This window comes from Polyodon spathula, chromosome 8 (assembly GCF_017654505.1).
Source record: "Polyodon spathula isolate WHYD16114869_AA chromosome 8, ASM1765450v1, whole genome shotgun sequence".
NCBI lineage: Eukaryota > Metazoa > Chordata > Actinopteri > Acipenseriformes > Polyodontidae > Polyodon > Polyodon spathula.
This window is the reverse complement of record NC_054541.1, coordinates 17,240,905-17,266,871: the sequence shown is the minus strand read 5'-3', so window position 1 is coordinate 17,266,871 and position 25,967 is coordinate 17,240,905. Positions and strand designations below refer to the sequence as shown.

Genomic DNA, 25,967 nt, shown 5'->3' with positions numbered 1-25,967 from the left:
GCTGATGATTTAAATCATGCACGTTATCCAAGGTACACGACCTATGATACATTTTGAGACCAGGAGAGGTGTGTTACATTTGTCCAGTGAATCAAATCATTAAACCAATTAAGTAGCTGAGAGCTTGGGTGGAACGAAAACCAGAAGACACTGCGGCCCTCCAGGAACTGAGTTTGACACCCCTGAATTGTAAAGGAACTCTTCCAGTCCAGGTCTCTGTGCCAACCATGTTCTAAATTATTAAATTGTTCTTTAACATATTTAACAACAGTGCATTTAAAAAAAAAAAAAAAAAAAAGTTTGTTTACTAATTCTGGAACTGTTTTTTTTTTTTTTTTTTTTTTTAGAAAAATTGTTCCAAATCATGTAAACACAATCGTTTTCAGAAAGCTATATTCTTATTTCAGTGTTCCTAAAAACAGTGCTCAATGTACACTCACTGATTGTAAACAGACTGGACTGTCTACTGCAAGGTCTTGACAACAGTTTAGCTGTGGAGGTCCGGAATATGTGGAATTCGACACGAAGGGGTTATATTGTTGTCTGAAACTGTGGACGACTGTGTGACATACTGCACCTTTACATTCATATACATCCCGCGCCCGCGCGTATCGACCTGTCCACACCACAAGCTGCTTCCTGGTGCCTCCGCTGATGTGGTCTGTAAAGACTTTCCAAAGAACCACTAGCAAAAACCAGGCAGCGTTTAAAAAACAAACTCAGGCGTTCATTGTCAGTAAGAACAGAAAGCGGTTTCCCTGCTCACTAAATCCTTGCTAAATGGGTCACAATTTAAAGAAACTCTTAAAAGAGCTGTCTCCCAGTTGTCTCGTAGCAGAGCGCCACAAGCCCAAGTCATTCCATTCAACAGAAAATGTCAGTGTCGTTGTAGACTCAGGACTAGGCAGTTCTGATTAGAAAAATATTTTATTTATTTATTTATTCTTAATTGGGCAGTGACACAGTGTAACGCGTTTTCTGTTTACGTGTATCACCTACTAACCTAAACCTGCGTGTCTTCTCCCGTTCCCGTCAACCTTCCGCTATTATAATTAAGGAATGGGGCCAGGGTACATTTAGCTGGGCGATAAAACTGAATGACGACATATTGCACATGCCTTCCTGTGCGTAAATGCTGGCCCTCACTTGATTGGTTTAGTTATGCAACCGCTGTCCCTGCATTGTATTCTGTAACAGAAGTTGCATCTCCCTGTTTGCAAATCTTTTTCAGTCACGATGGGCAAGACAGTATAGGCCATTCTGACAGAGATCGAATGACGCTTGGTGTTAGATCTCCTTCCCGACCTGTGAGGGCACTAGAAAGAAGGTACAGAGTAATTAAGCAAATGGCAAGACAATTTATGGCGTAGAGTAGGTGGAAGGGGGCGGAGCTACGGCACACACGCTCACTGACCCAGGCGGTAGATGGCGTGGCATCCGAGGATTGGAGGAGATGCGCTCGTTAACCTAGGGGTCATGGGCGAGGGTATAAATAAGGGGGCGTAGATTCAGTGTTCGGTTCCATTGTAGATTATTAGCAAACAAACCCAGAAGGAGCCCGGGCACTTAATTCATGCATTATCGGAACTGTGTCTGTGTTTGTGTTTGTGTGAGTGAGGAAAGACGGGACTTCTGGTTGCGGGTCAAACCAGTGGGATTTTTAAAAACGGGAGTGATACACGGCGCTGTACCATATCCTTCATTATTATTGTTTACAGGTTGTTGCCACAACGCTCTGGACATTATAACCATTGATAAACACCCTTGCACCCTGTGAATCATTTGTCTGTGTGATTAGTCCTCTCCGCACTGCACTCACCTGCACGTGTTCACCACTTTGCCACAGCCATCGATAGAGGTGTGATTGGAGGCATTTCCCTATCCAAGACCATGTTTATTCACAAGACCTCAGAAAGGCTGTAAACCAGCATGTCTCAAACTGGGGTCCTTCAGAGAAAAAAAAAAATCTTTTGATTGTTGTGGTGAGAGATATAAAACATGTACCTGCAGGCATTTCTTTGACTTTATTGTACAGAGTGTTTTTTGACTGAGAGAAAGGCCTTGCGTTCCTTAAAGACAACATTATACTTCAACATTTACATTTATTGCAGTGGCACAGTTTCTCTTCCTGGTCTGTGTTTTGAATTTTCCTCAATTAAAAAAAAAAAAAAGTTGAGATCCTTTGCTCCACACCCTATGCTCTATTTACTTCCATTGACCAGGTGGGACATTTATTCTTCATTTTACCCTCCCGACAAACTGGGTTTCTGCAAGAGTGACTACAAAGACTGGAACGAAATCCATCTGTTCCAATGATCCTTGGGTCATGGTCCCTTTTATCCAGTTTGTAGATGTCAGATGTTTTTTTTAATTAAAAATGTAGTCGTCGCCAATGATTTCTTATTATTGTCTCCCAATTTAGAATGTTCAATTATTTTTAGGCTCAGCTCACCGCTACCCCTGCGCTGACTTGGGAGGGGTGAAGGCGAACACATGCTGTCCTCCAAAGTGTGTGTCGTCACCCGTCCGCTTCTTACATACTGCAAGTTCACCATGCAGCCAACCTCAGAGCTACAGCGTTGGAGGATAACGCAGCTCTGGGCAGCTTACAGGCAAGCCCACAGGCTCCCGGCCAGACCACAGGGGTCACTGGTGCGCGGTGAGCGGAGGACACCCTGGCTGACCCTGGGCGGCACTCGGTCAATTGTGCGCAGCCACCAGGGAGCTCCTGTCCATGGTCGGCTGTGGAATAGCCTGGACTTGAAATGGCGACGTCCAGGTTATAGGGCGCATCCTGCACTCCATGCAGAGCAACTGCACTGGATGCGTCACTCTTGGGATCCCGGTTTTGTAACCACTTCTTTAAAATGAACTACATGGGATACAAGATGAATAAAAACCATGCATGCGTTGTAAAGTACAGCACAGATACAATGGTACAATGGTACATGCAGACTAGAGGATGTGTTTGCTGGTTGGCAGGGTTTGGGGGTACTGCTACCTCTCAGGGCCTCTATTATAAATTCTAAAACAGCACACTCACCCTGGACTGCCTCCCATCTGAAACAATACACGCACTGCCACTTTACTGTTCAATAGCAAGATGCTCAGTGCTGTAGTTGCCAGATGAGTCACACTCCATCAAAATTGACGGGCCTGCAGGCACTGCAGCTGGCAGCTGATGTGCTCATACCACTGAAAGGTCAGGTCTGATCAATACTCAGTTTGCAGTCAGGTGTCTGAAGCTAAGCTGGGTAAGGTTTGGTCAGTACTCTCCAGGGGAATCTCAAAGGGGCTGGTTGTAGGCATTATGCTTCATTACAAAAGCTGACCTTGTTGGCAGGCCAGTTTGTTTTCATCTATATAAGCCCCCTCCCATTTAAGATTACTGGCTATAGCAGCAGGTTCAAGATGTGACAATGTTGAGTGCCAATTAACAGTCAGGACAGCTGAGTTTCTGGCAGAAGTGCCTCGTTTGTATTGCATTGCTGTTGATGACTGCGTGTCTAATTCAATGCATTAAATTAAAACACCCTGTCAGCAAGTGAAATTGAAATTGCACTGGTAACAAAATGATAACGTAATTTGGAGTTGTCATCATTAATGTGCACTTTAAATTCATGCCCTGACCGCTGCATACTTTACTTCCTGTCACAAAGTCACCGTATTACTCTTGAGTATTCTTTTATGGAACTATGACCAACGTAAACGTTTACATGTGACTCGTTAAATAAAGTTTCAAATTGAACTACATAACGTACCACCGTAGTCTTAGATTTACATCCTACTCGCCGGATTTAAATAGTGGAAAATGAGTTGGGAGATGAGAGATTACACGGCGCGTGACAAAGTTTAGCATAGGGAGTACTGTGTGAAAGCAAGTCTCTTTCAATTTCTACCACCCCAGTTGCCTGACAACGGGATTAAAAGCGTTGAAAAATAACAGGCAAGCAAGTAAAAGACATGTTTAGACCAAGTGAGCCACCTTGTGGTGAATGTGGGTAATTTTAGTCGTTCCATATTGAGCGTGCCTCTGTATGTCCTGACAATTGCATTAATAACCACATTTATAAGAATTGAATCTGTTCAGTCTTGAAAAAGAAGACTACGCGGCGACCTAATTCAAGCATTCAAAATACTAAAAGGTATTGACAATGTCGACCCAAGGGACTTTTTCGACCTGAAAAAAGAAACAAGGACCTGGTGTCACAAATGGAGATTAGACAGAGGGGCATTCAGAACAGAAAATAGGAGGCACTTTTTTACACAGAGAATCGTGAGGGTCTGGAATCAACTCCCCAGTAATGTTGTTGAAGCTGACACCCTGGGATCCTTCAAGAAGCTGCTTGATGAGATTCTTGGATCAATAAGCTGCTAACAACCAAACCAGCAAGATGGACCGAATGGCCTCCTCTCGTTTGTAACATTTCTTATGTTCTTATGTTCATTTACGGTGCTAAAGGTCAAAAAATTACAACAACCAACAGGGAAAGTATTTTGAAAGTGAATTGCACAGCAGATAACCTTGTGGCTTTTTTCGGTGTACCTAAATTCATATTAAACGTAATATAACTACTTGCTACGTTTATTTTGTAAATCCAAATTTAAGTACACTATTTGGTCGTTTTAGGAGCCTAGTTGCATGCTTGTTGTCCACCTATAGGTGGTGCTGCTGACCAGATTAATTTGTCCTTGGCGAAAACGAAAGCACAGTCAAAGTGCTGGAATAACATTATTGTGCCGTAGTGTGGTCTTCCATTAATTTAAAAGTTGTGCTTTAACCGTTTGAGTTCTGGCGGGACCTCAAGGTCTTATCCACTATGTTAGCTCTGTTTAGAGTTCTTCGAATATTGACGGGACTTTTAAGAGTGTGTGTGTGTGTGTGTGTGTGTGTGTGTGTATGTATATATATATATATATATATATATATATATATATATATATATATATATATATATATATATATAGAGAGAGAGAGAGAGAGAGAGAGAGAGAGAGAGAGAGAGATGGGATCCTTTTTTAAATTATTTAAATTCATTTTGCTTTCTTTGTCTTCACAAAAAAAAAAAAAAAAAATATCAAGGCTGAAAGGGTTAAACGCATGCCCAGTAAAATCAAATATTTTAAAATGAAACAGGTTTTATGGGGAAAACATGTTAGTGTTTATTTGAAGTGTTTTATACTATACTTTAACGGGTGTTTTCTCAGACACTGATTAGCACTTCTGTTGGGCTACATAATGTTACCTCGGCTAAGGTATTCCAAGCCTAGTTCTCATTGGGGTCTGTGAAACTAGCCGTACATGTAGGGCAGACCGGGTTGGTTGTCACACGGGTTGGTTGTTACAGTGCTCATAGCTATGAAACTAGATGGCGCAGGCAGGTGATACTAACACTGAAATGTGTGTTCTATTGTCTGGAATTCAACCAGCTTGTAATTTGAGGTCAATTCCGTCTAACATAAAGGTTAGCAAATATTTCATTTTTTCATACCCAAAGTAAAAACAATGTACATGTTGTTATTTATGTTATAACTCTTGGTAGTATTGGAGTTTCTTTGAACTGATGGCCATGTTAAATAAAACCAGATACTGGTTACCTTTTGGTGTAAAAACAAAACCAGTACATGTACATGTTACATTATTCTCTACTGTAAGCAAGAACATAATTTGTGACAACCAACCCTATATCGTTTCACAACCAACCGCAGTATGGGACAGGTTGTTACAGGTAACCGGCGTCTTAATATCATATTTGGAATACAGTTATCCTGAAATAATAATAATAAAAAAAAAAAAAAATTTGTACGTGAAGAGTGATTCTTCAATATAACGCGGAACAGAACCTCTCAGAATGTCACCAGATTGAGGAAAATAATAGAGTAAAAATCGTGACCACCAGCCCCGCTCTCCCCTACTTTAAAAAACACGTGTTACATACAAAAGAAATGTATATAAAGACTATGTGTTTATAGTCCGTTGCATAACAGGTATGTTTAATTTTTCAAGCACTTTATTCACAGTGTAGTTTTGATGTATTTGTCTGCTATCTAACACGTAACAGAAAAAGACAGGGATGAAGTGTACAGCATTAAGACCAGTAAACTGTTAACTGGCGTTTGAAGGAAAATAAAACGTAACCATGCATTGGGGTCAGGATTATTTTTTCAACAATGCTATTCATAGCTGAAGTCCGACATCTGTGCAACAGTTGAGAGCAACAGGGTACCGTAATGTCTATAGGGCTTCTCCGCACAGCCGGTTACATCTGCACTGTCTGTCTGCGCATCATATTGGCTCTAACTTTAAATACGCATTCATAGAATAAATAAATAAATGATGCACTTTAAAAAAAATGATTAATTTCTTAAGCCTAGCGTATACACTGTAAATCAAGTGTCTTAGAATCTAACATGCTTATTTTGCTAATGTCAGTGTTTTTATACTTTGCTCAGTAAAGTTCATTTTGGTAACACGGTGTTTTTGTACCTCTGAAGTAGGCTAAAGTCTAAAACAAATAAAATAAATACAAAAATGATAATCTGTTTCTAAAGGTTTGTGTTTTAAACTAAAACATTCCGTTACAGAACAAGAGAATGCGTATTCGACTTTTTTTTTATGACAATGAATTAATTAAATTGAAGTAACTGCGGTTAACTGTTAGAAGATTAAAGAAGCGTGCCAAAAATGTGTATTTTAAAATTAAAAAAAAAATAATATATATATTTTTTTTAAACCAGTGCAGGCACATTAACAAAGCAAGCAAGCAAAAACGGATTTTAGTTGCGCGATTTTGCGGTTAAGCTGGGTAAGGGAAGGGTCCTTCTGATAAATATTTGGGAAGCGAGAAGTTTACGTTAGTGTGAAGGTGAGCTCGTGTTTTAGGGTGCGGCTAAGAAGACATCAAAGGAGCAGTGTGTGATTACGCGTCTTTATCATGCAGAGACGTTTGGGAAATAGCCTGGCGTCTCTTACACCAACCTGTTACTGCTGCAACCTGTTCCACGCAATCACTATGAAAAGAATTAGAAATGAACAAGACAAAAATCAAAAATGGAAACCCCCGCCCTCAATTGCAGTCCCGGAGGCAGGTCAAGAGTGCTGACTGGGGTTAAGAGGTGCAATTCCTATTTAGTCCTCTAGGTTGCACTGCTTGAAGGGGGATGGAAGAGCGCAGCATATATAGTGTTTGTAATTTGCCTAATTCAGTCAAATATATAAATATAACCATATATACATATAATTATAAGCTACATCATTAATTTAACTTGACCTAAAAACCAAAGAAAATAGAAAAACAAAAAACAACAACAACAACAAATACATTAAAATATTTATCCAAGTGGTTCATTGCAGTTAAGACAAAATTAACACGTGTAAGACGGACGGTGGAATGTGGTAAATTTCCTAAGTAAATGTATGATGGCAAATAATACTGTAATTGGGTGATACTGGCCTTCTTGGTTTTACCACTACTTTCCAAATGTTTTGTGTGTGTGTGTGTGTGTGTGTGTGTGTGTGTGTGTGTGTGTGTGTGTGTGTGTGTGTGTGTGTGTGTGTGAGTGTGAGTGTGTGTGTGTGTGTGTGTGTGTGTGTGTGTGTGTGTCTGTATGAGTGTGTGTGTGTGTGTGTGTTTGTGCGAGAGAGAGAGAGAGAGAGAGAGAGAGAGAGAGAGAGAGAGAGAGAGAGAGAGAGAGAGAGAGAGAGAGAGAGAGTGTATGTGTGTGTGTGTTTCATGTATTGTCAATGTATTTGAATAGCCTGTATGTTGCAATATAGTGACATTCTGTAGCCTAGTCGCAGGCTATCATGCCAGAGGAAATCATTTATAAGAAAACACGCTCCCTAAAAAAAAAAAAAAAAAAAAAAACTCACAAATATATCAGAGGTGAATTCCAGTAAATCAGAAGGTGCATCATGCAGTAATAAAAAGGTCTCTCCTTTGAATGAGTTTATGACATCAGGACAAGGCGTAACTAGCGGCGAGGCTATTGTTATGGAATTGCGTTTTAGTGGCCTTTATGGCCGCATAGAACCCAATTGCATTTAACTGGAATCCCAAAAATGCCGTTCTGTGCTGTATACATGTATAGGATACGGCTTTATTTGTGAACTGAATTTACTTAATTATTATTTTAAGACTAACATTACAGTAATTGAAGTACAAATCCCTGGTTAATCTGCTGTACAGTATATTTTTGTCAAGGTTCAAATCTGCAGTAGATATAAACCTATTTACTGTTCGTGTCAACTCCAAGCGAACACCATAAAATCTTTTGCAAAGCTGCAATTATTGCGATAACCCTTCTAGTGTTAGAACTCGCTGGAATCCGTGTTCTTCGAAGAGTGGCCTGAAATAAATTTTCTTTATTGGGGTATATGCGCGCCCACTCTGCAGTGAAATAACTAGTTAGTGAAATCAAATGTTTACATCTCCAGGTGTGTAAAATCACATCACTCAAAAATATATACCCTCAGTCGCCGGTGACACCTGCACGACTCGCCACACTTGGGTATGTGAAAAAAAAAAAAAGTCGTGTATGTTAATAGTGGGTCTTAGCGGAGAAAAACATCAGTTCACCCTCGAAATGTTCTCCTCGCCAGAACCAGCGCCACGAAACTCCCTTACTGAGAACACTGCACACCCACACTCGCACTGTTCTAGAAACACCTCTGCGATACCTGACGCCTTACCATTATCCCCTGGTATTTTACCAGGATTATCTATGCATTCGCATGTGTTTCCATCCACACTTGGACCATGCTTTCCACTGGAGCTCCAACAAGCCGTGTGGCCAAAAATACTTTGGAGTGTAGTGGATATTAATACGCTTTGTTACAATGCCCAATGTTTTCACCCTGGTGCAGTACACCTCCGTGCACTATGCACCCTCCCTCATCCAGCGGGGACTATGCTAAGCCATTTCAGTATATAGCTCAGCAAGATAACGACCGAATACCAGCTGGAAAACAGAGACAAAGGGACATATATCTCTCTTTGTTCAATGTCCCCTCCCGCTAAACACTTTGTAGCGCGTATACTTGGACATGAAGGCACAATCCTAACCCAGTGTTGGGTAAGCTATGAGTTATTTTATATACACGTGCGGGCATAACCATGCTTTCTCAAGGAAAAACAAATCACTGTGATCATGTGTCAGTCACATCAACTATACAGCATACCAAATATAACCCCGCTTGTATCAAATTGTATGTACTGCGTGGGGTTGGCATTGAGCATCCTATAATTGATACTGATTGAGTTAACGTTCCCAAGGACATATTAACAGCTTAAAGCTGGACCAGTCAAAGCTAACCCGCTCTATGGGTCCATGTCTACTAGATCCCAATGCCGATTGGTTTATTACAGGCACTATTAGTAGGCTTTAACTGGCTGAGAACTTTGACGTAGACTAAAAATGAACGATTGCGTTTAATTTGAATCTGAACCGCATGGTGTTGCACCCCATAAAACCGGACTAGTGTTGGTGTGCGTCTGCAAAGTAACAAGCACACGTACAATACTGGGTGGAACGAACAATATATAAAAAAGTTTAGCTCCGAACTCCCCCCCCCCCCCCCCCTCCCTTTCAGCTCTGTGGGTGGAAGTCCCTAGCCACCCGCAAATTAGTCGGGTGTTATCGTAGGTAAACACAAAAGGATTGTGACCCCACCAGACGCGAAAGCCCTATCCATCTCTCCACTAAGAACGAGAAGTGGTGCCAGGGAGGGGACCTGATAACAACCCTGGACTATTTAGAGAGAGAGAGAGAGAGAGAGAGAGAGAGAGAGAGAGAGAGAGAGAGAGAGAGAGAGAGAGAGAGAGAGAGAGAGAGAGAGAGAGAGAGAGGTGGGGGTGGGGTGGGGGTGGGTATCACAATGTAATTACCAAAAACATCAGATTCAAAGATAGGCAGGGCGCCTGTACTGGTGATCTCGCTCACTCCTCCTGCGTGGCCTTTCTTCCTGTCCCATCTCTCTCGCCTCTTGTCATTTTCAGTCCTGGAGTATCGCTTTTTTCCTTGTGTCCAAAGCAAAAGTGTTTTTTTTTTCCCATTTAGATAGAGGCACTTGTCGGACCAATCAAAGCTAGGGAGATGGACACGCATAAAGACTCTTGTTGAAAATAAGATCTTCCGCAGAAGTTGGATTACACTTGAAAGCGTTGACACGGGAGAGTAAGGGTGAAACGGGTGACGCAAAAGGGGAGATTTGAACGGCTAATTGAGGACATCGTTGAAGCACTGCTACTAAGAACAGTTAGGCTCTTCTTTTTGGCTCACAAGGGATTTAAAAATACTAGCTTTTTTGTTGCTTTTGATCATTTTCAGAAAAACACGTTTACGTTAAGATCTTTGGTTCAGGCGGGGATGGACCTCAGGCTGACCCAAGGACAGTTCACCATGACGGGGAGCCACTTGCTACTGGCAATCGCTCTCATCTCCTGCACTTCCCAGCTCTTCGTGGATGCAAACTCGTGGTGGTAAGTTACGGCGTCCCTGTTTACACCCAGACACACACACACACACACATTCACTCACCAGTTTAAAACAAAAACATGCGTGGTTTTGTTGACAGCAGTGGCCTAATATAACATCTCCTATACGTCTGTTCACAATAAGTGCTATAGGTAGCATCTCTGTTTTCAGTGAATATACTTCCATGCCGCTGTTGCTGCTAAATTACATGTATACAGTATTGTGAACTGCAATGGATTACTGAAGGAGTATAAGGTTATTTTCAATGGAGATTATGGTGTTACTCTGTTTTAACTATAAAAATGCTTTCCTTGCAAATAAAATATTGAGGTATTTCTGTGCCACACCAAAACTGAGCCGCCAAGCCTGTGACTAATAAGTTATCAATATTATTGTTAACTGATGCTTTTCGTGATATCACAAGGCATTATGGCACATTAGGTTTTCCTGGATAAATATTGTAAATACAAAACAAAAACATAAAAAATAACCAAACAAAAAAAAATAATAAAATCCTAGTTGTTTACATTCATTGACATTTATAAATCTATGAGTCAGAGTATTATTTAGGCAACTGTTGGACACAATTTGAGGCTTTAGCAACTTTTTATGAAGCGATTCTGTGACAAAAAAAACAACCCCCCCCCAAAAAAACAAAAAAAAAAAAAAAAAAAAAAAAAAAAAAAAAAAAAAAAAAAAACAAAAAAAAAACAAACAAGCGTACGTATGTGAAGTGCGCGAGTCCGATTTTCCAGCCAGATGACGATTAACAGTTAATACCATTACGGTAATTGTAACATTGGATGGTTGATTACGTCATTTCTAGTGCTGATAAACTTGTCTTCGTTTGGAATGGCACATCGTTACACTCATCTCAGCCCCCCCCTCTCGGGATAGAGATATGAAGGTCTATTGTTCAAATACACAGAGAGAATGGGGAGCCAAGCGGATTATAATAATTAAACCCACCCAAAAGTGGAACCAGATTTATGGTTTGTCGGTCAATTTCGACACCTTATAAAATGTTCAACCGATAGCAGTCATTTTAAAAACAAGCTAAAAGAATGTACATGTAAAAAAATAACTGACATGATAATTTGACATTCATTAACTCGTATAAAGGAAATAAGTTTAATTTTGGCAGGCTAAAGATATCACCCAATTTGACTACAATCAAATCGGCTGAAGATATGTTAACAAGCCATAACCATATATTACCACACACGAGGCCAGCGAGAGATGCAGAGATTGTCAGCTCTTGCACATATATAGTGGGTTGATGGCAATTCTAACGTGACAAACTGCCTTTTCCCTTTTCTGGCTGTAGGTCTTTAGCAATGAATCCCATTCAGAGACCCGAGATGTACATCATAGGAGCGCAGCCTCTGTGCAGTCAGCTCGCGGGACTGTCGCAGGGCCAGCGGAAGCTATGCCAGCTCTACCAGGATCACATGGTGTACATCGGCGAAGGGGCCAAGACGGGCATCAAGGAGTGTCAGTTTCAATTCAGGCAGAGGAGGTGGAACTGCAGCACCGTGGACAACACCTCGGTCTTTGGACGGGTCATGCAAATAAGTACGCGACTATGTTGGGTATCTAAGGAATACAGTTGTTATAAATCTTAATTTTCCAAAACGCATAGGACTATTAGTTATGATCAGATAGCCCCCATCCATCCCCATTCTGTTTGTAGTTTGAATCACATTACATTTTTACTATTACAATACTGCAATATAGCAGGACACGTTTATATTCCTTAGTTATAGTTTATATTAGCGGGCCTCAGTTCTCTAAAACAAACATCACACACAAGATTCAGAGATTCAGTAGAATGAGGTATTGCTGCAGTTGAACATGTAACAATTTTACCGACTTTCATTTAGTATATTCAAAATATTTTAAATAGCATGCGCCATAGTATATGGGCGTTTTTTAATTTTTAAAACAATATATAAAATATTGATTTTATATTTTATATATATATATGAGGTATATATATATATATATATATATATATATATATATATATATATATATATATATATATATATATATATATATATATATATATATATATATATACTATTAACACAAACACAGATGAAATCTGTAAATAGCCTTTATTCTACATACGTTGTCTTTCCACGCTGCAAATAAAGGCTGCAGTTCAGGGTCAATGACGGGCCCGCTTAGAATGCAGACTGTCTTATTATCCTTTCTTACTGTTTTTAAAAGCGCAGATAAGCTATCAAAAAAAGTAGAAGCCGTGTCTCTTACAACAATGGGGTGTGATATCCGTTTTGTATAACAAGGTGTAAGGTAACTTTTCCCTGCAGTGGAGGGAAAAAAAGACGCCCCCCTCCTCCTTTTCCACAATTGCAAAAGAAGAGTTATTTGCAGTCAATCGCTAGGTTTATATTGAGGTGTTAGCTTGACCATTGTCAGCAGCCTCTTTTGAAATGCAATTATCTGATGGTAAGAAGTCGAGAAATCCGGGCGGACTTTTTGATGTCTCCGGCCACGGGACAATAAAACTGAATTATTCTATAGGTTACATCCCTCTGATTTCAATGACCAGTCCGAACACATAGCGCGCATACCAGCAGTCTGTCTGTCACAGCCAGTCAGCACACGCCGTACGAGTCCTTGAGCCCTATTCTAAACACACAGACCCAGACATAATACGATTCTCAAATCTCATTATTTATTACGTATGATTGAGGATTTGTGTACGAGTGTAAATTAATTGAAGTCTTCGAAATACACAGACGACTAGATTTACATTAGCTCCCAAGTCGATATTACTTTAAAAAACGAAAAGAAAAACAACCACAGAATTGAATATGACACACAACTCTGGATGTCAATGCAAACAACGTATGAAAACGGTTGGTAACGGTTTTAATTTTATATAACAGGGCTCTGGAGCTTAATAAAATCGCTTCTTGAGAGCCACTTGCGTTACATTGTGTTATAGTGTACTATAGGTAGTACACCACACCTGCCTTTAAATAAACACGGTGCACAATCACTCTAGTAGTATCAGCTGTATAGGCTGTTGCGGTGTCTGTCTTTGTTTCAGATAACGTTCACATACAAAGGGAACCCACATTCCCACGTGCACAGCAGATGCAAGGTGGTTTGAGGGAAAAAAAAAAAAAAAGATAATATAAACAGTTTTAGCCGAGTTTTAAATTCTTGACGGTTTAGTGCGCGTGTCCGTTCTTGGCGGAGATAGGTGAGAGGATTACTTTTCTTTCTCATTCATAAAAAACGCAGGGTGTGGAATGAATGTGTGAAAACCTTTCCTTTTCAGGCTTTCTCACATTCCTCTTTCACACCGGTCGGGTTGTGTTGCGGGACGCACTCTTAATGAATGGTCAATGAAAGTTGTAACATAATTATTTATTTGTGTATGTATTTATTTTCTATGGTTACATATTTTTACCCACTATAAATAGCCAACAAATGCAGCTAAAACTTATAATAATACATGGCTTTTATGTCTCTAAGGTGTAATGTCCCATACACTTTTAAAAACAGATTAGAACCGTTGAAAATATCAGCACCATATATGTTCCCTAAAAAAATCTTACCAATAAAACAAACTAGCTGTTGTTTTGGGTGTAAACGAACTGGACGGTCAACATTGTATTCAGGGAAGTGAGGACCTGCAGCATTTTTAAACCATTAAAAAAAAAAAAATAGTTTTTACATTTTGTGACACCAGGGGGCACCACTGTTCCATTTCCTCATTAAAAGGAAAAACACTTCTCACTGATTCCCTTTATTTGGGATTCTTGGAGTAGCTCTGATTATAAAATCATGGATCTTGTCTACAAAGTAGACAGTGCCTTCACTCGCACTGCGGTCCCTGTACTAAACTGCTGGGGCTGGGCCGAATCTTGACCCCCTACTGAGCCACAAACACTACATCACACCCAGAGCACTTGGTGTTCATTGGAGCTCTTAGAACTGAGCAGCTAATCTCCCTGCGTCAAGATAGTATTTTTTATCAAATACACTGATACAAGGCTCCATCCATTTAAAAAGTCAAACCGGATAACTGCTGACTGACTTTTCAACAAGATTGAAAGGCGTGCTAACCAAAGTTTCAGTGTTATTTCTGCTCCAATTCTAGCTCTTTGCTTGGTTTTTTAAATTATTATTTTAATTATATCTAATAATTTCTTATACTGAAAAATACATAAAAAAGGGCACATATATACATTTTAGCATATTAGATTAGTTTAGTAGTCTGCAGTTTTGAGTGGGGTTGTCTTACATAAGAGCATACAAATAATGATGAATGAGAGGAGGCCATTTGACCCATCAGTGGTTGTCCAGAACCATAAGAGCAGTTTAGAGTGGGGCTGCCGTCTTGAGATCTGCATACAGGTCTGCAGAGCAGAAAGAGTGCACTACTTTACAGTATAACGCCTTGCAATCTCAATAAGGCAGTCAGAGCATTTGTTTCTTAAATATTGCAACTTGTAGGCAGGCATATCAAGTTTTGCGTAGGCATGTTAACTAACTGTGTGTGTGTGTGTGTCTCTCCAGGCAGCAGAGAAACAGCCTTCACCTACGCAGTGAGTGCGGCGGGCGTGGTGAACGCCATCAGCAGGGCCTGCAGGGAGGGGGAGTTGTCCACCTGTGGTTGCAGCCGGGCTGCTCGCCCCAAGGACCTCCCCCGGGACTGGCTGTGGGGGGGATGTGGTGACAACGTGGACTACGGGTACCGCTTCGCCAAGGAGTTCGTGGACGCCCGCGAGAGGGAGAAGAATTACCCCAAGGGCTCGGAGGAGCATGCACGCACCCTCATGAACCTGCAGAACAACGAGGCTGGAAGACAGGTATGCAGCCACCTTACCCCAGCTCAGCTGCCACTTCTACTGCAGGCGAGGCTGGTTATCATAAGAGGAAAGGACCTAGGGGAGGGATGAGGGCGTGGTTTCAACAGCTATTATTGGATAACACTTCTCATATTTTATGGGAACTGGACTCAACCATTATTCTACACATGTGGGCGCTCCAAATCTGTGTTTATTGACAGGCTAGTAGCAGTGATGTCACAGTAACAGCTCCAGCCACTGTAAGCTCACCCAATTGTGCATGTACAATTTAGTCATAATGGTCTAACCGTGAATGAACCAAATTCGTGAATTATAGAGTCGTGAAATATTGAGGCAGGACTATGTTTTAATACATATATAACTTGCTATATAAAACTAGAAAGAATCTACTCCAAAAAGTGATTTGACTGTTTCTTCCTACAGCTAAGATGTTTCTTACCCTGCCCCTCAGCAAATGTGACTGTACCTTCAAAAAAGGGGCCACACCCTTACATAAAACACATAAAGACATGCTTGTGGAAAAATACATAAATATGTAGTAATACTTGAATACAGTTAGTGACATAGTTTGACCTATAATTGGTGGCAATGTTTGACCTCTATTTAGTGACATGGTTTGACCTATATTTAGTGACACTGTTTGACCTATATTTAGTGACGTGGTTTGACCTATATTTAGTGACACTGTTTGACCTACATTTAGTAACATGGTTTGACCTATATTTAGTGACATGGTTCGACCCATATTTAGTGACACTGTTCGATCTATATTTAGTGACATGGTTTGACCTATATTTAGTGACATTGTTTGACCTATATTTAGTGACACTATTTGACCTATATTTAGTGACATCATTTGACATTTCAAGGCTCTCTGTCAAAGCATTTGATCAAGATTGTTTTCATATTGCTATATAAAATCAAATAATCAAAAAATCTAATAAAGTGTCCCTTTGCCATTCATAATTAAATTTACTTACATAGAATGTTAGACCACATACACTATGGCAGCTGTCCAATGTCCAGAGCCTGAGGCCTGGTTTTCTGTGGGACACAGTGGTAGGTGCCTGGCTGGTACACGTGAGAAACAGTACAATTTAAAGTAGTTTGGAGAAACACTAGGCTATGACCCTCGTAACGTATCCCCCCCCACCCCACCCCACTGACAGGAAATGAGCAGAGGAAGTGATTTACCCACAACAGGGCCTCAAGCTGAGATGAGTTGATTTCTCGACTCCTCCCCTAGTTACAGCTCTCTGCACTGAGGAGCTAATCGCCCAAAATGTTTTTCATTTAGAAAGCCTTCATTTTTGTGATTTAGCATTAAAAGTTTAAACACACAGCTATAGCCAAAAGTTCTGCATCACCCAATAGAATTAACAAATTTTGCTTCATAAAGTCGAATGAAACCTGCTGAATAAAGTTAAGTTAACATATTGAATTACATAACGCTTTGTAGTTTTCCATATTCTTAATGAAAAACTGACAAAAATTAAAAAATGTGACATAAGAATTTTGGCTTACTATTATGGCTCCCAGTAGACTTTTTAAATACCATTGTGTAGTGTCTTTGACGCCATAATGTTTAATAAAATATCTAAATCATGTTCACATAGTTTTTGTTATTTTTTATTACGTCTCAATAATAAAGTTCTAACACGCCAGGTTTAATGGGTAGTTATGTTTGTATTATTCTACCCACAATGCAATACAGTCTGGTACTTGTAGTCTGGTTCTCTTAAAGAAAAGACACAGATATAAACTACCTGAATGAAATGGGATGTGAGTTAGAAACAAAAAACAAGTAATCTGCCCCAAACTATAATTTATGTGTTTGAGTTATTGTTTACAAATATATATCGTACACAGTGGTGTAGTGATTCCTTAGCCATGCAGATGGGTGTGGTGGTCTAAGGTTTGGATAACTTGTCCAGAAGCTGACTTCACTGGAAGAGATCATGGAGGCCGAAGTAGCTCAATGATTAGTGTGTGTGCCAGCCATTGAAGTGGAGTTGGTCTGTGGTTGGCACTGACTAAGCCTGCCTTTACTGAAATTGGTACTTTCTGAGCTGTCAGACAGCCTCCGCAGACTAGAACACTGACTCTTTACTAAGATATCTGGTGGCCTGCAATGCCTCAAGGTCACTGATGTTCTATAAGGTTTGGTCTCATAAGATATGTCCTACATCTTGTGGAAATAAAAAAATAAATAAATAGAAAAAATTATGGAATTGAAATTGGACAGAAGAAAGGCAAACTAAAGCTATTTTAAAAGATAGCAATTGTGTTATTAAGTGTGAAGCAGTTTGATATGCTGACGTCAGGAGTGCCAGACTCTCAGCTGCATTGTAAGTATGTAACCACCACTTATAGGATATAATGGGGACTTATAATTAGTTTGTGACTGAGAGGGGGACTCAGCTGGTCACCATGGCGACACAGTGGCGGGCCTCTCTTCTGATTGAAGAATGTCCTTGTGTGGTTTTTGAGTGTCCATTAAAGAAGACCCGTATGTCAAGGGCAGCTCAAAGATGATTTTGACCTCCAAACTCATGAGGAGGGGAGGAGCCTGCAGTCTCTCCCTCTCCCTCTCCCCCTCTCGCCTCAAACCTGCTGTCTCTCCCTCTCCCTCTCCCCCTCTCCCCTCAAGCCTGCAGTCTCTCCCTCTCCCTTGTCCCTCAAGCCTGCAGTCTCTCCCTCCCCCTCTCCCCTCAAATCTGTAGTCTCTCCCTCTTCCCCTCTCCCCTCAAGCCTGCAGTCTCTCCCTCTCCCTCCCCCTCTCCCTTGTCCCTCAAGCCTGCAGTCTTTTCCTCTCCCTCTCCCTTGTCCCTCAAGCCTGCAATCTCTCCCTCCCCCTCTCCCCTCAAACCTGCAGTCTCTCCCTCTTCCCCTCTCCCCTCAAGCCTGCAGTCTCTCCCTCTCCCCTCAAGCCTCCAGTCTCTCCCTGTCCCCTCAAGCCTGCAGTCTCTCTCTCTCCCCTCAAGCCTGCAGTCTCTCCCTCTCCCCCTCTCCCCTCTCCCCTCAAGCCTGCAGTCTCTCCTGGGGTCTGCAGTCACAAGAGTGGAGGGAGAGACTGCAGGCTCCTGGGGAGGGAGTGGGAGAGACTGCTGGCTCCTTGGAAAAGAGGAGAGGACGAGACTGCAGTCACAAGAGTGGAGGTCAAGCCTCCAGTCTCTCCCTCTCCCCTCTCCCCAGGAGCCTGCAGTCTCTCCCTCCACTCTTGTGACTGCAGTCTCTCCCTCTCCTCTTTTCCAAGGAGCCTGCAGTCTCTCCCACTCCCTCCCCAGGAGCCTGCACTCTCCCTCTCCCCTCTTCCCAGGAACGAGGCCGTCAAAGAGTCTCATCAACATGTCCAGCTGTTGAGGCCATCTGGACAGATGAGAGGGTGAAAGATAGGATGGGCCTGCTAAATTAGGGAGCCTGAGCTGTTTACAGAATTGTGAAGAATGGTGTGAACATGAACACAGCAGGAAGGGGGGAGGAGGAGGAGGGGAGGTTGACACAGCCTGAGTGAAAGACACTGGTGGGAGATTGAGAAGGCATGTGAAAGGTGCTAGGGCAATCCTAGCACACTGCAATATACTTTCATGAGCACCATTTTTATGAAATAACATTGGGATAGGATACTGTTACAATTATAATCCAAACCATTGTACAGTGTTTTCCTAAGGCAACCTTCAATACTTTAATGTTATAAGGCAGTGTGGTCACGGTGCCTATTTGCTCCCTAATGCCATTCCACAAGCAAAAAGCGCAGTCTCTTAACTATGGATTCTGCTGTATTATAAAGGAGGAGCACAGTCTGTATTATCTTATAGAAACCCTAACAGAACCATAGACAACAGCATTACACAATGGCGATTGAACAAATGACTCACGGTGGTGCTGCTGATACTGTAGCACATTGTCTGTTTGACACTGATATGTCACCACAGTACTGAATAAATTGCCAATGTATACAGTGTGTTCATACCATTGTGATGCCATAGGTATGTCAAATGCTATTGGCCAATAGTACAGAATCGTATCCATTGTGTTGTCCGTATGCACAGCAGCTGAAGAGCCCTTTCTGAAGAGTGGTTTGCTGTTTTCCGCTGATGGTTTGTCACATGAATGCAAGGTTAGTTAACAGCAACAAATCCACGTTGGAAAGTGTGCAATTGTTTTTAGATTGAGAAAGAGGGGCTTGCAAGTTTATAACGAGCGACCAAATGGTTCAGGTGCCCTTGGAGGGCGAGAGGTCAAGGGTTTAATCCTCATTCAGTGTCAGAGTGCTTGCAGATCACAATGTAAAAACAACTTCAAAACACAGCTGATATTCAGCTAGCATGCCACATGGGGGGGGGGGGGGGGGGGGGGGGGGGGGGGGGGTTTGTTCGCACACCTCTGGTTTGTTTTTTGGATTTATCTGCTGTGATCTGCTCTGAGTGCTGCTTGGTTGCATCCCCAGAGATCAGTCCTCACTGTGGTTTGGATTGCATTGTCTAACTGTCAGAAAGGCTCATGCAATGCAAGCCTCTCCCATGGGAGTCTGCTCAGGAGGACATGCATTTGTAGTTCTGGGTTTGCAGGTCACAAAAGCACAGAAACAGACCCTTACTAAAGATGGACATGGTAAATATTTTTCCTGTGCTTTACTCAGCATGTCGCCCCCGCACCTAATATGTGCAAATGTCGAAAAGTTAAGAGAATACAAGACTTTTTAAAAATATTTAAATAATTTAACAGGGTAAAAGAAAGAATACAACTGGCTTTATTTAATATATCAGTATATTTAATAAATCAGACATGACTAATTAAAATGTAATTTAAAAAAAATCACGCAAACGCGAATATATTCAAATATATATATTTATAGCATATATAATATATTATATATATATATATATATATATATATATATATATATATATATTATATACTATATGACATATATAAATATATATTTTTGCATTGAATTTTCCTTTTTCTTTTCAGTTTTTTACACTTTGCTTGGATTTTGTCATGGTTTTATTATAATAATCTTTTATCCGGACTGATTCAGTGGAATTAGATACGGTTGAAGGGAAAACAAGTACATAAAAAAATAAAACAAACTCAGAAAAGTCAACAAGGACATGACAGAGAGTCAAACAATGAACATGGAAGGCATGTTTGAGGGGTGAGGGGGAAGGGGCGGGGCAGGGTAGTGCCTGCAAATTAGGCGTGAAGTTGGTGCATTTACTCAAGCAAGATGGAAGTCTAGCGTGAATGTACTGGGGCCAGGCTGGCTGGCTGCCTGTAAGACAGACACTGGTACTGGAGGCTCATAAAGAAGGCGACAGGCATATTCCGGCTGTGCGTGCAGCACTGTGTACCCCACAAAGACTGAGGCATATTTAGTTTCACAAGTACATAACACTCGCTAAGTGATTGTCTGTGGCAATGTAGTAATGAACTTTACTTGCATTGCAATTTACTGGAGGTGCAATGGCAGCACAGAGGGAAGCTACTGGAGTAGTATAAACTAAGAGCAACACTGCTGGTTATCCAGGTGCAGTAACTAGGGGTCACATCACTACCAGACTGCGTTGTGGTGTCATAACACTGTGCAGACTGCGTTGTGGTGTCATAACACTGTGCAGACTGCGTTGTGGTGTCATAACACTGTGCAGACTGCGTTGTGGTGTCATAACACTGTGCAGACTGCGTTGTGGTGTCATAACACTGTGTTTTGGCTGGGCTTTCTTCAGTACAGTGAAAAAAACGACAACCTGCCACTCACTCGCTGGAATGCGTTCGATTAATTGTATAACCTTCAGTGCTAGGACTAGAAGAAACTCTGTAAAATAGTTTTTCTCAATGCCTTCAATTTATTTGACGCAACGTCTGTGGTCAATTGGTACAATTTTTCTGGCAGGATTTAAATTATTTATTTATTTATTTATTTATTTTTAGTTGTTAGCTCCTTAGAGGAACCTTCTCAGTTACTACTTTACTAACACTAGCAGTTTTATTTTCCTGTGACTAAAATGGTGCTGATTCAGATAAACACCCCTTCCTTTACCTTCAGCTGTAATGCAAAGCACCACAACACCACCCCAGATCCACTGCGGCACCTTCACAAAGCCTTTCTCTTGGCTACAACACATTCCATTCTTTCCTACCTCTCCTTATCCCCCCTTATCTCCCAGCTCTCAGACCTTCTCGCTGTGGTTTGTTTATCTAGCAAGTTCTTTGTGGGGAATAGCTGTCTGTCAGAGCAGCACAGTCTGTGGGGGGGGGGTTGTCATCAAATAAAATGGATGGGCTCTCTGCCCCAGTGTGGCTATCTGTCATTTTCAGTGTCACTCACACAGCAGGTACATAAACAGCTGCATTGAAGAAGTTAGGCCCCGTCTGCCCGCTCCCTCATAAGTTCATAACCTTTCTTCAATTTGGCATCGTGAAACCGCCGCAAAACTGCAGCAAACCCTTTTAGCAGTTGTTGTCCTAATTTGAAATTTTATTAACCCGTTTCAGGAACACTGGCAAGCATATTCTCTAAAATATTCACCCGAGGCCTTGTATTTTAGTATTGCCAGGCAGCCACGTATGATGTTGCTATAGAAACTCTCTTTTGTTTTGAAGTGGTGGTGAGGGGATTCAGAATTTGAAAAAACTTTTAGTTTCACATTTTGCATCTTTCTGTGATTTGTATGAAATGAAGGCTGGTCCTTCAGTGCTTATTTAACAGGAGTACTGCAGTAACACAAGGTACCAATTATTGAATACTCTCTACATATGTATTAACCCTCTCAACACTCACTGGGTTTATATTTTAGTCATGGCACTGCTATCCTTATAGCAGCTTTAAAAAGGACCAAATAACAAAACAAAAACAACAGCTATGATCAAGATAAACATGTTATAATAGTGTTTGCTATTTGGTACCTTTTAAAAGCCACTATACGGATCGTTTAGCTCCTCATAAGTACCAGTACTATATAAATAAGTTTATTTTTTTGTTTATTTTACATTACTGAAAAAAAAACTGAAAGTGTTGTATGCAGACGAGAGTGTAGTTTAAAAGTGTGACATGTTGACTTCTTCTTTGACTTCACCAGTTATCTTGACTTCTGAAATGTGAAAAGATTTCATCATAAGGTAATACCATGTGGAGAAATAATTTTCCAGGTGATGAAACATTTCCATTAACGATTGTTTTAAAATGCATGCCATTTGTTGTACTTATGATGTGTTGTACAGTGCTATGTTGTAATATGTTGTACCACAATGGAAATAAATTAATAAATAAGCAATAGTACAGTAAATAGAGCACTTAGACATCATAGGAAAGCTGTTTTTTTTTTTACTATAAACTTAACTTTTCATCTTGTGGTTTCTCGATTGTAATGTCTAAAGATGTAATGTATTGTTGGTGTTGGTTTTTATTCAAAGGGCAGGTTCTAAAGTTCAGAAGCGCTGCATATAAAGACGAGCCCGTGTTGATCACTAGGTGGCGGCAGTAGCTCAGCGGCTAGTTTTTCCAAAGTCATGTCTAGCAGTCTCATGAATATATAATTATAAAATGCTTAGAAAAAACAGTCTGAAAACTCTTGAGTTTAAGGCAGGGCTCTTAAATATTGTACGGTCAATATACTGATAAATCTATTCAAATACATTGACAAATATAGTACCCCATATGTGAAGAGCCAGGATATTATTCAATACCCAGCATGTTAGTTACAACTCCATATATATATATATTTATGGCTGGATGTCAGTATTTGAAATTCTCACTGGGGGAGGGAGACAGCACAACCTAGTGGCTAGAGCTATGGAGACACCTGAAGATAAGCAATGTGACCTATTGCTTTGAGGTGAAGGACTGAGAGGTTAATGAGATTTTGCGATTTAGTGTGGTCTAGTTGTTAGATCTGAGTGACTGGGATGCAATGTGGTCTAGTGGTTAGAGCTGAGGGCCTGGGATGCAGTGTGGTCTAGTGGTTAGAGCTAAGTCCCTGGGAGGCAGTGTGGTCTGGTGGTTAGAGCTTAGACCCTAGGAGGCAGTGTGGTCTGGTGGTTAGAGCTGAGGGCCTGGGAGGCAGTGTGGTCTAGTGGTTAGAGCTGAGGGCCTGGGATGCAGTGTGGTCTAGTGGTTAGAGCTGAGGGCCTGGGAGGCAGTGTGGTCTAGTGGTTAGAGCTGAGGGCCTGGGAGGGCAGTGTGGTCTAGTGGTTAGAGCTGAGAGACTGGGAGGCAGTGTGGTCTGGTGGTTAGAGCTGAGAGACTGGGAGGCAGTGTGGTCTGGTGGTTAGAGCTGAGAGACTGGGATGCAGTGTGGTCTAGTGGTTAGAGCTGAGGGCCTGGGAGGCAGTGTGGTCTAGTGGTTAGAGCTGAGGGCCTGGGATGCAGTGTGGTCTAGTGGTTAGAGCTGAGGGCATGGGATGCAGTGTAGTCTAGTGGTTAGAGCTTAGACTGGGAGGCAGTGTGGTCTGGTGGTTAGAGCTGAGGGCCTGGGATGCAGTGTGGTCTTGTGGTTAGAGCTGAGGGCCTGGGAGGCAGTGTGGTCTAGTGGTTAGAGCTGAGGGCCTGGGAGGCAGTGTGGTCTAGTGGTTAGAGCTGAGGGCCTGGGAGGCAGTGTGGTCTAGTGGTTAGAGCTGAGGGCCTGGGATGCAGTGTGGTCTAGTGGTTAGAGCTGAGGGCCTGGGATGCAGTGTGGTCTGGTACACCAAGTGGTCGTAGACTCCCGGACCCAATCTCACACCAGTGTGATCTCACTCTCTGACCCTAGACCACACTGCCTCCCAGTCCCTCAGCTCTAACCACTAGACCACACTGCATCCCAGGCCCTCAGCTCTAACCACTAGACCACACATTGGTGGTTAGAGCTGAGAGACTGGGATGCAGTGTGGTCTAGTGGTTAGAGCTGAGGGCCTGGGAGGCAGTGTGGTCTAGTGGTTAGGTCACAGGTTGTGGATAAACAATTGGAAAGGGATAATGTGTGGTGCCCATGTTGGGCTGTGCTGGAGCAGTAATACAAACTAGCAGTTCTGAGGGAGTACCCCCAGCTGTAGGGTGCTGTTACAAACAAACAGCAGGATGTTGTTCTTTAATTAGACACACTCCCTGTGCGTCAATCACTTTTGAAGGTTGAGGAGGTGGGGATGGGGAGGTTGTGATAATGGAGACTTTAAGGTATTAAAATACCCACTGTCAGATTTTGCTGCTGAATGAATAGAGTGGAGAGATCTACAAATGACTCTCCATAGCAGAAGATAGGAGCTTGAGTCTATTCTCTTTAAGCTCTGACCATCTGCTTTTACTGGTGCTTATAAAAGCTTACTGCATTGTACCATAGTTAAAGTACAGTTAAAGTAAAATCATGGAAGCACTGACAAGAAGGTTATCCAAACATACGTATTAGAAAGCATGCTAAAAAAAAACATGGTCATTTTGAAAGCCTACTGGTGCTAAATTTTCAAACCCCACCCTAATCAAGCCCCCCTCACAACTTCCCATGTGGATGAGTATGGGTAGATCATGTGAGTAGTCCAGACCCAATGTGAAACTATCATCATGTATGGTTGCTAAGGAATACACACACAAAAAAAATTAAATATGTCCACTGGCGGCAGAATTTAATGTTGTTGGCACTATATGAGGTACCCTGGCACTAGAATTTAATGTTGCTGGCGCTATACGGGGTATCCTGGTGCTAGAACTTAACCCCAAATTTGCACCCCTGATGTTTTAACACATTATGGGGTCGATGTAAGAATATGTGCACCCATATTGCTGCCACAAACCGTGTTTAGCTGCCGTAAAGCAGTCTCTAAAAATGAAGCATATGTAAAGAATAGTTTTCACCTGGCGTTCTGTACCCGCTATCAAATTAGCACTTTCAATTCATTAATCCATGTAAATGATATTGAAATGCATTCAAATGAAGAAAAGAGCATGGAATTGGGTGGGGTCTGGAATACTAAGCGGGTGCAAACATTATAATGAGATGGAAGGATTTTGCCTTGCACTTAGGCAATTGCTAACCTCCCAAAACTTTGCACCTCCTGACAAGGTGCAAACCATTGTAGAGCAAATAATTAAGAGCTATATAAAACCACACACCTTCAGAGACCTGTCATTGGCCTCAGGGTGGCTGCTGTGGCACACTTCCTGATGCGGTGACGCTTAGCTTTTGTTAAGAACAGACAGGAAAACCTTCGTAGGGGAAGGGCAAGGTGGAAAAGACCCTGCATATTCAAACCCAGGGTCACTTTGTTTGAAATAGATTGTCCTCTCCGCTTGCCTCTCCAGTGGTGTCAGTTGTGATGTGGATAATATAATAATAATATCTTTCATAGTAGACCACCAGCACAAAGCACTTTACAGAGGTAGGCTGTGAACTGTGCATTATATGCAGAGTCACTTACAATAGGACAGAGATTTAACATTTAACTGCAGAATGGAGCACAAGGAGGTTAAGTGACTTGCTCAGAATCACACAGTGAGTCAGTCAATGGCAGAGGTGGCGTTTGAACCGGTTACAAGCCCTGGACTTTAACCACTGGACCACACTGCCTCCTAATGTTCCTCCTCCTGTTCCTGCTGCTTGCCTGTGCTGCGTTGTGAGTTTCGCTTTTGTTTGTGGTCGCAGGTCCTGCCATCTTTTTATAACC

The 25,967-nt window shown here is 41.6% G+C and overlaps 1 protein-coding gene across 1 annotated transcript in view; it reads left to right on the top strand.

The window, feature by feature from the left end:
• LOC121319539 (protein Wnt-5b) overlaps window positions 1-25,967 on the top strand; it is an 84,381-nt gene that overhangs the window by 52,846 nt on the left and 5,568 nt on the right. The window contains exons 2-4 of the mRNA XM_041257062.1: window positions 10,330-10,481; window positions 11,804-12,051; window positions 15,037-15,329. Coding sequence (XP_041112996.1) covers window positions 10,330-10,481; window positions 11,804-12,051; window positions 15,037-15,329 — 693 coding nt within the window. The remainder of the gene's footprint in view (window positions 1-10,329; window positions 10,482-11,803; window positions 12,052-15,036; window positions 15,330-25,967) is intronic.